This window comes from Cephus cinctus, unplaced genomic scaffold (assembly GCF_000341935.2).
Source record: "Cephus cinctus unplaced genomic scaffold, Ccin1 Ccin1_scaffold0168, whole genome shotgun sequence".
NCBI classification, from domain to species: domain Eukaryota; kingdom Metazoa; phylum Arthropoda; class Insecta; order Hymenoptera; family Cephidae; genus Cephus; species Cephus cinctus.
The window spans coordinates 3,588,141-3,603,177 of record NW_014332892.1 but is presented as its reverse complement, the minus strand read 5'-3'; the positions used below and the strand labels follow the sequence as shown (position 1 = coordinate 3,603,177).

General features: G+C 42.7%; 1 protein-coding gene across 7 annotated transcripts; it reads left to right on the top strand.

Moving 5' to 3' along the window:
- The first annotated feature begins 193 nt into the window (after nt 1-193).
- Nucleotides 194-6,375, top strand: LOC107264376 (serine/threonine-protein kinase 10). 7 transcript variants are annotated; one of them, XM_025081327.1, is made up of 9 exons: nt 194-332; nt 433-825; nt 1,065-1,729; nt 2,524-2,874; nt 3,450-3,711; nt 3,786-4,068; nt 4,151-4,339; nt 4,419-4,537; nt 4,614-6,374. In XM_025081327.1, exons 4-9 carry the CDS (start codon nt 2,809-2,811, stop codon nt 5,849-5,851), a joined length of 2,157 nt encoding a protein of 718 aa, XP_024937095.1. In that variant the 5' UTR covers nt 194-332; nt 433-825; nt 1,065-1,729; nt 2,524-2,808; the 3' UTR covers nt 5,852-6,374. The 7 variants fall into 7 exon arrangements, with proteins under 7 accessions (XP_024937095.1, XP_015588062.1, XP_015588065.1 ...); XM_015732576.2 differs by having other exon boundaries at nt 965-1,729; XM_015732579.2 differs by having other exon boundaries at nt 965-1,729; nt 2,500-2,874.
- The last annotated feature ends 8,662 nt before the right edge of the window (nt 6,376-15,037 follow it).

The following is a 15,037-nucleotide window of genomic DNA, read 5'->3' as shown; positions in this document are numbered from 1 at the left end:
TCCTTTTAGAATATTCATGACAATAAAAATGGTTTTAATCATACTTCTAAGTATGTCATTAATTGCGAATAAATCTTTGATATTAATTAACGGTGTGTCTTCCGAAAATGATATCATTAGGGTATTCACTCAGCCGGTCATGATGTATACTGACGGATGATAATATCCCCATCTACCTGCGAATTTACGACTTCCTTGCCGATATTCACTGTGTACATACAGCGTAAAGAAACACGTGCTAGTCTAATATTACAATATCGTAGCTGCCAAGTCTGTCTGCCTTGAAATTACGGAATTTCAAGCTCTTCGGTACGAGATACGAGTATTTGAATGTGAGTATGGAGATTCGACAGTCATGTCTGAAATATACGATCTCGGTACGGAAGTTTAATATACATATATCTCAGTTAAATGATCGTTTTCGTTCTTTAGACGTTGCCCGAGTGTTACGGTTCTCGTCCAAGGTGAAGCAAATAAATTATTTTGATAGGTTTACGGGCACTGCGAAAATAACGCGTTCATTTCACGAGCACCAAGTGAAATGACGGATTCGTGTAAATTGCGCTTGAAAATCTCAGGATCGCTAATGGTAACCTCTGACTTTGAAGGCATGTCAAAATTATCATTAATTTAATTTAAATTTATTCCTTTGACTTGACTGGAGACGCAATTGTTTCACATCATGAAATCCTACAAGCACACTCGACTAGCTATTGCAAAATAATCGATTGTGGAATCGCACTCGTCGTTATTCATGATGGCATCCATAGAAAATACTAACAAAGAGATCGTCACAGTGACTACACCGAGTCTCTTAAGATAAAGGTAAACGTACTTAATGACCTCGTACTTGACCTCAAATACCGAAAAAGAAAGAAGAGTCGCGCACTGAGAGAGTCTCTGGCAAAAATCATGCCCTCCTCCTATCCCCATTTCCCGTTTTAACTTTAACTTCCGCTTACAGAAATCTTAACTGGGATCATCATAAGCGTTTGACGCTCCTGTTCTGCGAATTGAGGGTAGACAATTTTCATGGATCTAAGTCCGTCTCTCTGTGCTTTCAGCTCGGAAACTTTTCAGGGACGTGTCTGAAACTTTAGGCACCCTAAAAATGATTGTGCCTCTCTTTTTCGAAAATATTCATTTTTCACCAAGTCAACTGAGAAAGAATAATGACTTTAGAGAGTATACGAGTGTAATATAGATAATCAATGATCTATAAATAGAAAAAGGATCAGACACGTGGAATTGATACTCTGCCAAAAAACAGCTCATGCATCGTATAATCCAATTGGATTGATACAATGCAATTAATAAGTCATTGGCTGAGAGTGAGGAAACGTAGATGATATCCAAGAGGAGAATATTGAAATTACTCGTGGAGGAGTCCATCTTACGTGGTTGGGCCATCGTTGACGTCGACGTCGACGGAGCAACTCGGCCAAGCCGGCCCGACGCCAAAATCAGCTCAGTCGCTTTCCGGTCGGTGTTTTATAAATACTGCAGACAGCCGCGAGTGCACCGAACACCAAATCCTCGTGAAATACTGATATCCGTTCGTTGAGGAACGTGATAGGAGCTGAGACCAGGAATACAGTGGATACAGTGAAACTGTTGATATTCAACATTTTTAAAACCACCAGCTTAACATGGGATGAAATACCAGATGATGTCACCCAATTTTTTTTGAGACTCCTATGAACATCTTTCAAAGAAAAAAAGAATAATTGTGAGTTCACTATGAGATTATAGTTGGTTTTGTAAATTATAATTATTGTCAGTTTAAAGAGTTTGATAATAAGATTCCATCAAAGAATTCTATAGCCGGCGCCACTTTTGAAAACAAAGGCTATAATATCACAGTGTGTTGCAATTCTTTGGCAAATGACTTATGCATAAGTCTGTATCCTCGTGATACATAGTTTTATTGCGCAATGAGATTCGAGGGTGCCGTAAAAATATACCCTGATCCATGACAAAGTCCTCCAACTGACGGTCGCCTATAATGTCGGATCGAACGCGCATTTCATTTCATCTCTGAAATGGAACTCTCCATTGCAGAAATACGTCTTATATGTCTCACATGGTTATATATAGAAAGAGTAGACTCTCATGATTCTCCAGTATTCGGAAATACTGTTCCTCAGATATTTTACTCGGTTACATTTCTTCTTCTTGCATGCGCGTGATTCCCACGTGGACAGTTCGCCCACGTTTTGTCTGGATATTTGAAGTAAAAAAGAAAAAAACTATTTTTCCTCCGGAATCAGTCACTCTAATTTATTTTTTAAGCATGTACAAATATCAATGATAAAAGCGAATCGTAAATTTAAACGAAGCAAAAATTAAAAGCGAGAGCTTTGAACTATCAATCGTCTACTGGAATTATGAATTTGGCTCTCTCGATGATTCATGCGAATATACTAGACTACACGTGTAACCAATACCGAGTGAAGCTCAGTAATCTGTCTTTCTCTCTCTTCATATATCTCTCACAAGGATCTCTCTTCTCTTGTGAACCAGGATTGTTGCAGCTGTCTGAGAATTTCCACCGTTGAATTCTTGGGCGAATCGAGGGTTCGCGGCTTGGCCAGAAGCCAGTGATATCAGACACAACTGATATTGCAAAAAAGGATGCTACATTTTTCATGTACCAAGGATCAAGGATCGACCAACAGGACCAACTGACACCTCATTACATGCAAGAGGAGCTTTGATACAACATTGAATCTTGAACCTGTACAACAACATGAACAATTTCCTGGCTGATTTTGATTGGAATTTCATTAACTGAAGGAAAGCAGAAGAATGAGTTTAACCAAGAAAGCAATAGGTGGTTCAATCCACAGGATACGTGAATTCGAATTGGAGAAGGTAAAATCGTCGTTCCTTTTAAAAGTAAATACAAAATAATATAGTAAAATCTAAAAATAATAATTTCCAGTGTCTCAAACGTACATAAGGATTTGCGCAAATGTACAAACATAAAAGATTCATTCGACACAGTGACTTGACTCAATATCCAGAAATAGTCAAACTACTGTCTAATGGCATTTACAGAATGGAATTTACGAACTTGCTTTTCCTGCCAACAGAATCCAACTGTCTCATCTGAGGTCCCTCGATGCTGACAAAAGTCATGTAAAAAATTACACCGTCACTTTCGTCAAGTGAAAATTATTCTTTAACATTATTTAATAGCAAAGCGACTTCAGCCAATAGAGAAAGCAGATCGCAGAGTAGAGTGAAACATTTTCGAATCTGTTTTCTTACTTTCGACAGCAGCTCCTGTATAGGCAGCTTGGCCTCACAAAAATAGTCTGGTAGCTCGCGCTTCCGCGGTCCATTATAAGATCGTCAGCAGCCGGCATATTGAATGCGCCCCGACTTACTCTTTACCGAGATATTTACTGACTCACTGTACTTACTTGCTCTTCTTATTCATTCAGGTGAACCTTGCCGATGAGTTCGACATCCTGCAAATCGTGGGCGAGGGATGGTTCGGCAAGATACTATTGACTGAGCATCGCAGCACGCAGACGGAGATGGTACTGAAAGCACTGCCTAAGGCATATACAGGAATTTCGGATTTCTTTCGGGAATTTCATTACGGTCTTCATTTGTCAGCGCATCGTAATATCATAACGACATACGACGTAGCTTTCGAGACTGCAGGGTTCTACGTCTTTAGTCAGGAATACGCACCCTTGGGTAAAACCCTTTTTTTATCGAGAGAAACATTTGATTTTTATCGTAGCTATTGTGTTTGTATATGATCTTTTTAGGCGATCTGACTTCGAATGTCACTGAAACTGGTCTCGGCGAATTGCACGCGAAGAGAGTAGCCAGGCAATTGGCTGCGGCTGTTCAACATATACACAGTAGAGAACTGGTACACAGGGATATCAAGTTGGATAATATATTAGTGTTTAAGAGTGATTTTTCAAGGATCAAATTGTGCGACTTTGGAGAGACTAGAAGAGTCAATACTGTTGTCAGGAGACACAATGAGTGGTTGCCGTATTCGCCGCCTGAAGTATTGCAGATCGATACAGATGAGACTTACAAGTACGTCTACGACGAAGAAGTTTATTTTATAGTTTATGATAATAATAGATACGCTGTATAATGAGATTTATCAATCCGCCAGGGCACTCACTGCACACGATGTCTGGCAATTTGGAATCGTGCTATTCGTGTGTCTGACGGGTTGTTTGCCATGGCAGAAAGCTGCTTCCGATGACCCCAGGTACACCAGGTATCAAAATTGGCACTCGGCTACGTTAAATATCGCCAAGAAGCCAAAGCTCTTTCAACTAATCAGTTCCCGCGCCCAGAGGTATCCTCTTGATATTTTCATTCTCAATTGGATATGACATAGGTTCATGAACGTTGGATAATCCACGTGGTATTTTTAGGATGTTCAAAAGACTACTTGACCCCAGGATTGAGAAGAGACCCACAACAGTGTTTGAAGTGAATAAATACTTGGAGGATAGGTGGTTGGCAAAATTGGGAGCCGAGAAAGCACTGAATGGTATTACATGAATTGCCAATGAATAAATAAGCCTAGAAGCGTTCGAATGAGCAGAATAAAAATTTGAATATTTCAGGTGGCGTCGATGAAAGAGATGAACTCTGCCCATCCATGTACAGCTTTCACAGTTCATTAGAGGAGAAGAATCAGCTTCTCTTCACTCTAACGCAATACGGCATCGAGACTACAGTGGACAGATCGAAGAAGAAGGATCGAATCAGAGAGTGGATCCAGTCCAGCGCGATAATAGAGGAGAACGAGGAAGAGTCTGATTCGGAGTTGCACGAGGATGATGAAGAAGTCAATATGAAAGGGAAGCACTTCCCAGAAAGGCGAGAAAGTTCAAGAGTGACAAATAAGAAGGAAGAGAGCAGGAATCGCGGCGATGAGCGTCGAACGAAGACGGATGTCAAACCAGCTGCTACTAAGCCCACAGAGAGAAGGAATCCATTTGCTCCTCAAGTAGCACAGGAGCGTCAAGTTGTGGCGCAGTACGCAAGTTTTCCAAACGGCGACCCCAACTTGGCGTTTAAGCCTAACGGCGTGCCTGCTAAAGAAACAATATCCAACGAGGAGTATCCGGTGGGTGATGTCTATGATCATTACGCCAATAGAAGAACGGGACAAAGTAAGGTTGTTCCAGAAGTATCAAGAGAGAGTCCCAGTAATGACACCCCAAGGGAATATCGTTCAAAGATCATCAAGAGCGACTCGATCGAGACCAATGACAGTTCCAAGAATGGTCAGGGCACAAACTCTTCAGGAAACAGTGCCAGCACTTCTGTGGATGGTTCAGTGGCGCTCACGAACTTGAGTCCCAATACGTCTACAGCAAATAGTTACGTCTCTGACGTCGTTGCGCTGTCAAGTAATTCAAATGACACTTTGGAAGAGTCTCCGGTCGAGACGCGAAGTCCTCAGGCTCCAACGAGGAAGCATCGTTCTCACACGGCGCCATTTCCTAGTGCAAACGTCACAGGGACTTCGAGTAAGTTGGTTCCTGCAAAACGGAGTCAAAGTGCTAAATTACCATCTATCAGACCAACGGTACCGGTACAGTCCATGAATCCACTTACAATGTCAGTGGCGTCGCAATTAGTAATGCAGAGTTTCAATTCGTTGCAAGCGATGAACGTCGCTCTGCCAAATTTCACAAACCAGAAGGAGGACGTCGATAAAGCTTCCCCGGCTACGACGGCGACTTATGGGAAAGACGCCTATGAGCATTACGGTATAGCTCAGGGTGTCGTTATAAAAATGGAAGCGAAGCACAGAGGATCCACCGGAAGCGGAAGCAGATCGGCCAGTAATTGAACAGACTTGAAGGTCCTACATACCATTGAGAACCGATCGTGCGAACGGGGGACCAGAACCTTAACTCGGTGGACGTCAACGACAGACTGATATTAACGTGTGAACGCGAATCGGGATTTTCTTCCTTAAAACTGTATTCGTATTATTCGTGTGAACACTTTGAAGTAAAGCTTTTAAAAGAAAAACAAAAAATCGCCACCAGTTCATTACTCTCGACCTACAAGATTTCCAAGGAATTCCTAGATGGCACCAAAAGCTCAAATGCACTGTCGTTAACGTGAACCGCATTGTTACAGCACTGGGAAAGTCCTCAGCGGCCGCTCTGCGTTATCATCCGTACCGAAAGTCGGTACAAGTTTATCGAAAAGTCCAAAAGATTCCACTGACAATGAGTTTCAGACGATAGAATCGAGCCTGGAGAAAGCATCGGCATTGCCTTCGGAAAGATGAAGTAAGGAAAGGTCGTTTAAGCGAAGCAAAACAAGGTTCTGCAGAATGAAAAGGCGAACGTGCGTGCACGCGAATGTCGCGTGAGTGACGTATAAACTGTGGTAAGCGCCTTTCAATTTTCTCCACGTTTTTTTACTTTCTTGCATCGTCCAGTGTCTCGCCTTCTTAGCTATAATTTCCATCCACACTGCATCCGGTCTCCTTATTGAAATCAGTCGCTATCCTTTTTCCTCCATCTCAAGTAAACCCAATTTAAAATTTGTTTTTCCTCTCACTCCATGTAGGTATCTCATCTTTACACGTTCTTGGATTTATTGAACCTTGTCATCCCCATGACGACTACTGATAATTATCCAGAGCACGAGCACTCGTGGCGCAAATAGCCGATATGGAAATAATTACCGCGAGAGGAAGAATATGAATTAATTAGTGGCACTCGTGTGTGTACGTGCACGCGCTCGAGATACGCGATGGCGAAGGCAAACGCAATTATAATGTCTTTGACTCGCAGCAAGAGAGTCTGACAGATAGGAGAGTGTCACTTGGCGATAGACTTTGACACCGCGTCGAGCTTCAGATACGACTAAGAATAACAGCGGATTCTCTCGAGCGTCGAGTCGCCACTTGGCTCGTTCTTAAATCCAAAAAAGAATCAATGATTAACGTAGTACAGTATGAACAAAAATTCGACAAGCTCTGCGATACATTGACCCATAATAGAATATCGATACTGGTTCTATATCAAATTCAGAGGTAGTTTCAAAAGTGTCGGTAGATTGTGCAAAAAGTACTCTTGGCGATACGTGTATGGGATCGATAAAGCTTCGCTTACTAAAGTGACACACTGTATACAGAAATTGATTAACGAGCATGTTACGTACGACGAGGAATTTTATGCGGATTAGGGTAGCCTAAATTCTTCTCCGGATACTGTATCCCATAGTTATATGTATACATACCCATATGGGATTATGTCAGTATAAAAACATATGTACATACCTATGACTATGCAGAACATATAGGGATTACATATGGTATACATCGTGTTCCGAATGTACCGAAATACTGATGGATATTAATGAAGAAATAATTGGTTTTAATAGTCCTCGGTGCTACTTCCCATTTAAGGCCAGTCAAACTTCTGCATCCTCGTTAGGTGGGCACAGCATCAATTTTAGGCTCCCTCGATTCAAATCGATAGATCTATAACTGCGCAGATCCTTCAATCCCTGCGAGCTAAGTTTCTTCCACTCGTCATCTTCGTCTCATTATCCACGTGGCGTAAGGCGGTACAATGCGATAGGAGCAACCGGTCGGCTCTGACGTGTCGTAGGTGCTGCCTGTAAACCGGCCGTGAGCTGCCTATAGTCACGGAGCAAGAGGGACTCGCGTCACTTCGTAATGCGTTTGCGCTGTTACCAGATAGATAGAGGAGCAAGTAATCCTGGCCTATCTTATGGATGACTAATGATCCAAACTCGAGGGAGGTGTTGGTCCATCTGTCGGTGAATATCTTACAAGGGATAGGAGCCGCCTCGAGTAACGGTCCAAACGGATGCTGCGATGATTTATCGTTATTGTGCAATGAGTACAGATTATCGGGGAAGCATTGTGTACTTTGGAATCAGGTTGATAAAATTTTATTCTTAATTGCGAAGGCAGTATGAGAAGGGGGTTCTGGACGCAGATTCCTGCACCGGCATTTACCGACACTTCGAGAGCCTCGAAGGTTCGCGTCCGTGCTAAATCTACGTCGTGGGCTTCCCTTGTTATACTACTTGTCAGGGGCTGAAGCGCTGCTTATTATTATTGAAAGTGTCTGTTGTTGTTTTTATGTACGATATATCTAGAGCATGCAGGGAGGATCGATTGACTTTTTCACTAGAACCAAACTGCCTTCCGTATTCCGTTAGATTTCGTAGATGCATACAGTGGCACTCGTCCTGTAGCGATGCTGAATTTCAAATTTAGCCAGGGGCACGCGCTGCATAACGGTCGAAGGTGGCTGCATGCAGATGCAGTTGCCTTGCTGAATAATAGCCAGCCGAGGGGAAGAAGTGGGCGGCGTTCTCTTCCTTGCTGTGATAAAACGTATGCGGACATTAGCATTTAGCAATTAGTACGTAGTCGGAGAATTCGCCGTGTTGAAACGAAGTGAAGCTTTCGCGATTCTTGCTGCTCTGCTGTTTTAACCTTTTTTATTCTTTTTTTTTTTACTTTTTATTCAACCACTCTTCGCCTCTCGTAGATTCATACGTGAAAATTCATGTCTCTACTTCGTTGATTACGTCTCTATTATGTATTCAACATATTCGATGTATGGAGTTACGAGGAATTTTTTATGAGACCTGAACTTTGCTGAACTTTTTAATATTTTACTTGTATAGGTTGGCATGGTCGTAAGTCACTTTCGTAATTGTTATTTAAGGGTTAATGAATGTTTATAGAGATTTTATAATTATTATGAATTCTTTATTGAATTCTGTATTATTTGTTATTTCAAGCGTCTGTATTTAAATATACAGTTGTTCAGTGTATTTTGTGATTTTCTGCTCTCGTTTAGAAACTATTGACGTTTTCAGACGTTACTACTCTGTGTTAAATAGCGGGAGGTTGTAAGATGCTGATTGAGTATCCGAACAGATCAGGGCTGGAAGTCGCTGGGTCACAACTTTCTGAACTGTTTACAAATTCTTTGAGCCGACCGTAACGCCGCACGACTTCCGTGTCTTTCCGATCTATTTTAACGGCCATTTAGGGCCTTTCCGTTCCGACCCTATTGGCTGCGAATGAGCTTCGAGAACCAACGGAAGGACTGACGCGTCAGATACTCTACTCTCTGTGTTCCGTCTTCGTCTCTCTTGAGTGGCTTTTCAATAGTTTCTCTCCTTGTCACTCCGTGTCTTCCTGTCGAGCATTAACCGGGTATTGGGTTACCCCGTTCTCTGTTTGTTCAGGGATACCAGGAGGAACCATCTCCCAACCTTCGACTTTTGACTGTATGACGCGTCCGAAAGGTTACTTGCGGAATGCGGACTGAAGAGACACAGGGTATACAGGCACGTGACGTTTCCCTTGACGGAACAGTGCAAATCAGAAATATTGGTAGACTGATATTTTCTTTCTTCAAGTAAATTCTCAAGCGCCCTCAGACGTCACAATTTTCGAAATACCCCAATCGATTCCTGGTATCGAGAATCGATTTAGGTTCGATTCCTATTGGATTTTATCCGTAAATAGAACAGCGCGGATACCACGTGCGCCGTGTCCCAGGACTGGCACACGTCCTTATTTGTCCAGGGGTTGGGACGTATTAATGGGTAGATGGGGTTCGCTAGGTCTGCCTTAGGGGTTGTTTTCTCTGGGTAGCGGAAACAGATCTTGAGACGGTGCATGCACGGCTAATAGTCACCTAGTGTGACGTATCATCCCTCAGGCATCTTGACGCAAGTGAACCGAAAAATCTCGACAGTCCCATTAGCAAATAACGAAACGGTGAAATCTTTTGTTAAATTCTCTAAAATTTCAGAAACTACAGATTCTCGGAAAGTTATTGGAATTTTTATCGCTCTCGAGTATTTTTCCCTATAAGTGCATTCCGAGCGGGGACTACATAGCGCATATGCACAGTATGCCTTATCCGTGTCTACATACGTCTCCCTGCCGAACACCCTGTTAACCTCACTGCTTGAAATTCTACAGTGAAATACCAACCAGCGTGGAAGCCGTCACGGAATTCCTAACCGCGCAGTCGTAGCTATATACCAATTGGTTTTTGATTCGTCGATCAATTGTCTTCGATATCGAGAGTATTCAAGGAAAATGCTGCTGCGCGACAAAAGGGCAGAACTGAAATCGTCGGGTGTTGAAAGTTTTTTTTTTTTTTTTTTTATTAAAAAAGAAAACTTGAAAAAATATTTTTCAATTTCCTTAACGCGTACGTCAGAATAACGTCCCAACGAAGACTTTGAACTTCTATGAAAGACATAGCGTATCCTTATTGAATCTGAGAACGTAATATTTCGCGAATCGTCACTTTCGATAAAAACATGACAAAGATAATTTCCTGGCAATTCGAGTAAAAACAGCGCGAGACGGGAACTTCCGCGTGAAATACGTATCTCGCGGGACGCCGTAGGATGGCGTTAGGAGGACGGAGGAAAAGTTGGGGTTTACCCAGGGAGGGAAGGATGGATCTTGTCGAAGAGGATGACTTCCGGAATGAACCGGATATCCGGAGCGACGTTTCGAAGATCTTCAGACACGGTAATCGGCGTACCGAACGAATGAGGTTAGGATTTTATTTGTACAGTGAGAATGAACTTTTCAAAGTCCGATTCTGACGTCGCGACGCCATAGACGTCGTTCTCGTCGAGCGACGGCGAATGGAAATCTCTCAGCAATAAAATTCAATCTCAGGACGGTGTTATGTCTTCGTGGTCCGCAGGGCCTGTTTTACGATTATCGGGGTGCCACCCTCGACGTTTACTCCCCTTTATGTTCTCTCTCTCTCTCTCTCTCTCACGTTCTTCGTTCCTCAGTCTTTGCATTGGTGCGCGTGCCGACATCCGCGAAATCCGAAACCTCCAACACGTTCCAGAGAATTAATTGGAATATTACCGATACCAGAGGTTGGCTGTGACCCAACGAATGGTTCGATTCCAGCACGATCCTCTCGTAAAGTCGACTGCGCATGCGCGCCTCGTCCGCAGTAATAAACGTACAAGCACCAGGTACCTTTATCGTTCCCCTTATTAAAATGACCCCCTTTCATTCGTGTTCCACGATAGTTTCTATGCAAGTACGTAGTACAGCGCGTGCTTTGGCTGGCTTTCTTTCAAACGAGCATTCGGACGACGCCATCGCGAGTCACCGTTCACGAAACGAATATTAATCTCGTAAATCGATATCAAAAATCCAAGAGAAAAAGAATCGTACAATGTTACTCCTTAAAGGAAAAAAAAAAAAAAAAAAAAAAAATTGCACAACCTGCAGCACACAGCCTGAGGGACTGCAGGAGCCGAGAGAAAACGAAGCGTCAGGTTACTCGCTGACATTTCACTCCCCGAACTCGAAGCACCAGGACGACCTTTCTAAGGCACACGTATGCCCTACCCAGGAAGGCTCTGACGGATACGAGCAACACGTATATCCAAACTCCAAACCTGGAGCGGTTGGGTGTCCCGAAAAAACTTTGGACTCCATCGACACCCTGCAGGACGTCGTCTAGCTCCAGGTTGCTTTCTATTTCGGTCGCGAACTGACAATTTCAAGGGATGATATTTCTCATCCCCATCGTCACTGTTATTCCTGACAGACAAACGGTCTGACGTCATTCCTTTCACGTGTGCGCATACACGCATATACAGGGTGTCCCGATTTTCACGAACAGAATATTTCCACAGCCCGGTTCACTCGGGTTGCTCGGGAATTTCAAGAAACGATTGTTTCCCTGAATCGTGAGAAATTCCCCTCTCCGATCCAGAATGGTCGCAGTTCAGTATCCGGAGCACAGCCTCCATCCTGTCGTACTTGGGGGATGATTGGTTGCGTACGCAATAACCTCAAGTGCATTGTTCCTGGGTATAGTCTCTCAACTGACTCACCCTGCCTTCAGGTAACCAACCCTCACGTCGCTGCTATGCTGACGTGCACTATACACACTTGGATTGATATAGTGTATAAGACTATATATGGTGGCGGTAGAGAAAAGGGTTATTGACCACACGCGTGACCCATCTTTTCCATTCTAACGGCCGTCAAGGCTTGTGGAAAAATAGTGAGGAAAGCCTGGACCCGCTTGGCATAATATTATTCCAAGTCATCGTAACTTTATGAACGGAGTTATTGTTCCAAGGAGACTTCGGCACTGTTTCACGGCTTCTGTGCTTCTGGCTTTTAATCCGAGGATCAGGGGATTACGATGCCTCCACGTGGCCGCGAAATCATCCTCCACTAATACGGTATACGCGTACAGTACACGTACGGCGTACTGTATAGTGACAGAGAGAAAGCGTGGGAGAATTTAATTGACTTTGACTGGACGTTAATTATCATTAAATCAATCTGAAAGAACTTCAACCGGTTATCATCTCGTCATTGGATAACGGACTGAGAGCACCTGATTTCTTGAGCCATAGTGACGTAACATAAGAAACCCATCTGAATTGCCTTTTACTTCGGTTCCATGTATCACGGGTTATCGCAATTCACTGACTTCTACTGATAAATGTTTATTAATAATACATTATACGTAAATGGAGCTGCGTCCGCTATCATCGATCGTTTCTCGTGCAATCGTTTGGTATGAATTTAATAAAAATTGTATCTATTTAATTTTATACGTAATATGAATTTATACGTTTTTTTGTATGCTTGTTCCGGGCATTTCTCTTGTTGTGTCTTCTGTTCTCCTACGTCATCGGCAGCTAATCCATGGATGGTTAATAATTAACGTTCGGCTGTGAACTGGGCGACCACGTCCCGTGCAGCTGCTGCAAGTCGGATTAGTCGTACATGGGAATCTAATTTGAATGGGATCGAAGGGCAGTGAGTATATATGTATGCATGTATATGCGTACCTATGACAATCACCCTTCGGCATTGTCCGCCAGATTTCTGCATTTATATATAGTACTCGTATGGATTCAGGATAACATATGGGTGGATAACACCCTCACACGAGTCGATAGAAGAAGTCGTAATGAGAAACGGTGAATTGATTTATCTGGAATTTATCGAACCGCAAATTGCATTAAATTCGAGGGCGTAAGAAAACGAAGCGGCAAATTCGAGGTTGGGGGACGAAATAATAGATGCTTGGATTTTTTATCTTTCTCCAGGATTCACTGAATGCCTACTATTAATTTCCCTATTGAGAAGATAAACGTATTCGGCAATCCGTGATAACTCGTGCAACCCTACACTGCACCCTCTTTTTTTCGCCTCTTGTGCCTTTTATTTTTTTTTCATCCCTCTGCATCAGACTGCTACGCCTGAATCCCTCGTCGTTCGGCTATAAAGAGGTGGGAATAAAAAGTACGGTAAATCGAGCGTCCACGCGATTAAATTATTAAGTGCCTGTAAATTAATAAAAACAGTGTATTATCGTATCGGATGCATGAACTTTGACACGTATGCTCATACGTGGATACATATGTTTATGGGATGGATGAGTCGTAAGATCAACTGAAACGTGACCGACTACCATATAGTTATCTATATTGGACTCGTTTGTAGTATAAAATATTATTATTATTGTTATTACTTTTATCACGTTATCTTGGAAAATTTTAAGAAAATATATGCAGGACTGTCTCCTTTAATCTAGATAGACTTTTAATACAAGTGTGAGAATGGCGCGATGACGAAAGGGTTGTTTGCCACCCCGAGATCAGCCTGACACGTGTCAGCCATGTTAGAGCCCATTGTGCGATGGATCAGCATCCAGTGGTTCTCATGTGAAATGATAAAAGAAAAAAACTATAATCACGCAAGTAGAATTAGAGGGGACGTTTGTTATTAAAATTTATTGATTTTCTATCAGCCTCGTTACTGGGTAATTTTACGAGACACTCGGAATCCTCGAGGGGCTAAGTCATTACAATGATTTCTCTGTACGTCGAGAGAGTCGGTAAAGTGTTCAGTAAATTCCGAACGTTATCTCGCTCGTAAATAATAATTTTTTCCAAATATATCTTGACCCATAGAAGCAGTGCGTGAGTTATCTTTTAAATTGTTAAAAAAAAAAAGAAAAATTCATTATACACGACTCTGCGATACCGTTTTCCAACACCACCACGTCATTGATACCGGAACCAGTGGTAGGTCTCTGGTAATTGGAAAGATCTAAGTAGAAAATACGAAGGAGGGTTGACGGTGTGGATGGTGGGGTCGTGAGAACGGAAGTACACATATGGAATCCGTAAAGGAGACTTTTACGAATATGTCTGACATACCTTGAAACGTATTTGCTTTGCGAGCAAAGCGCCGGACTCCTAGAACGACTTAATGCTAATTAGCTGCATACGTGAACGACCCCTGTGCGTGTTATACATATAGATCAGTCAGATTGTAAGAGCAGCATGACGTGTAAATCAGGGACATGATGGTAACCGTCTGAAATTCACGGCGTCGAATGTCCTGTTAGTTCAGCCCGTCCGATGGCAGGCGTTCAGTTACCGACAGAGAAACATGGCCGAACTGAGCAACGAATCAGACAATAGGCTTCGTACGGGATCGTGTCGAAGCAGATGGTTACACGTGAGACGAGACACGTAGGAAAGTAAAGTTGCGAGTCAAAAAAGTGTTTCTGGTGAGTGTAGAGAAAAAGATTTTGTTAGTGATTAACGTGTAAAAGTGGCTGAGCTAATAGGAAAAATGATAATTACCAAGTGAAAACAGTTGGCTTAATGAGCGAGTGACTAAGAGAGATACGTATCTCGATCATCGGTCCCAAAGACTCGTGGTTATAAATGTCGAGAACACAGTTTGTTTATGGGGCGGCGATATCGTTAGTAAAGCGTCATAAATTTCGAGGAGTTTCCTGGTAAACGTAGAGACGTGAGTCACTTGCTCGCGGAGCCTCGTTTCACGTGTTTCTCACTGGTTGGCGAGAAAAAGGGGTTGCGAAAGGGGTTAGGCTGTGTGCACGATCAACATCCATCCCCTGGCATCGCTTTATAAAACTACCGGACAGTCTCGTGTGGAGTTTAATAGAGGGTAGGACTTTTGTTC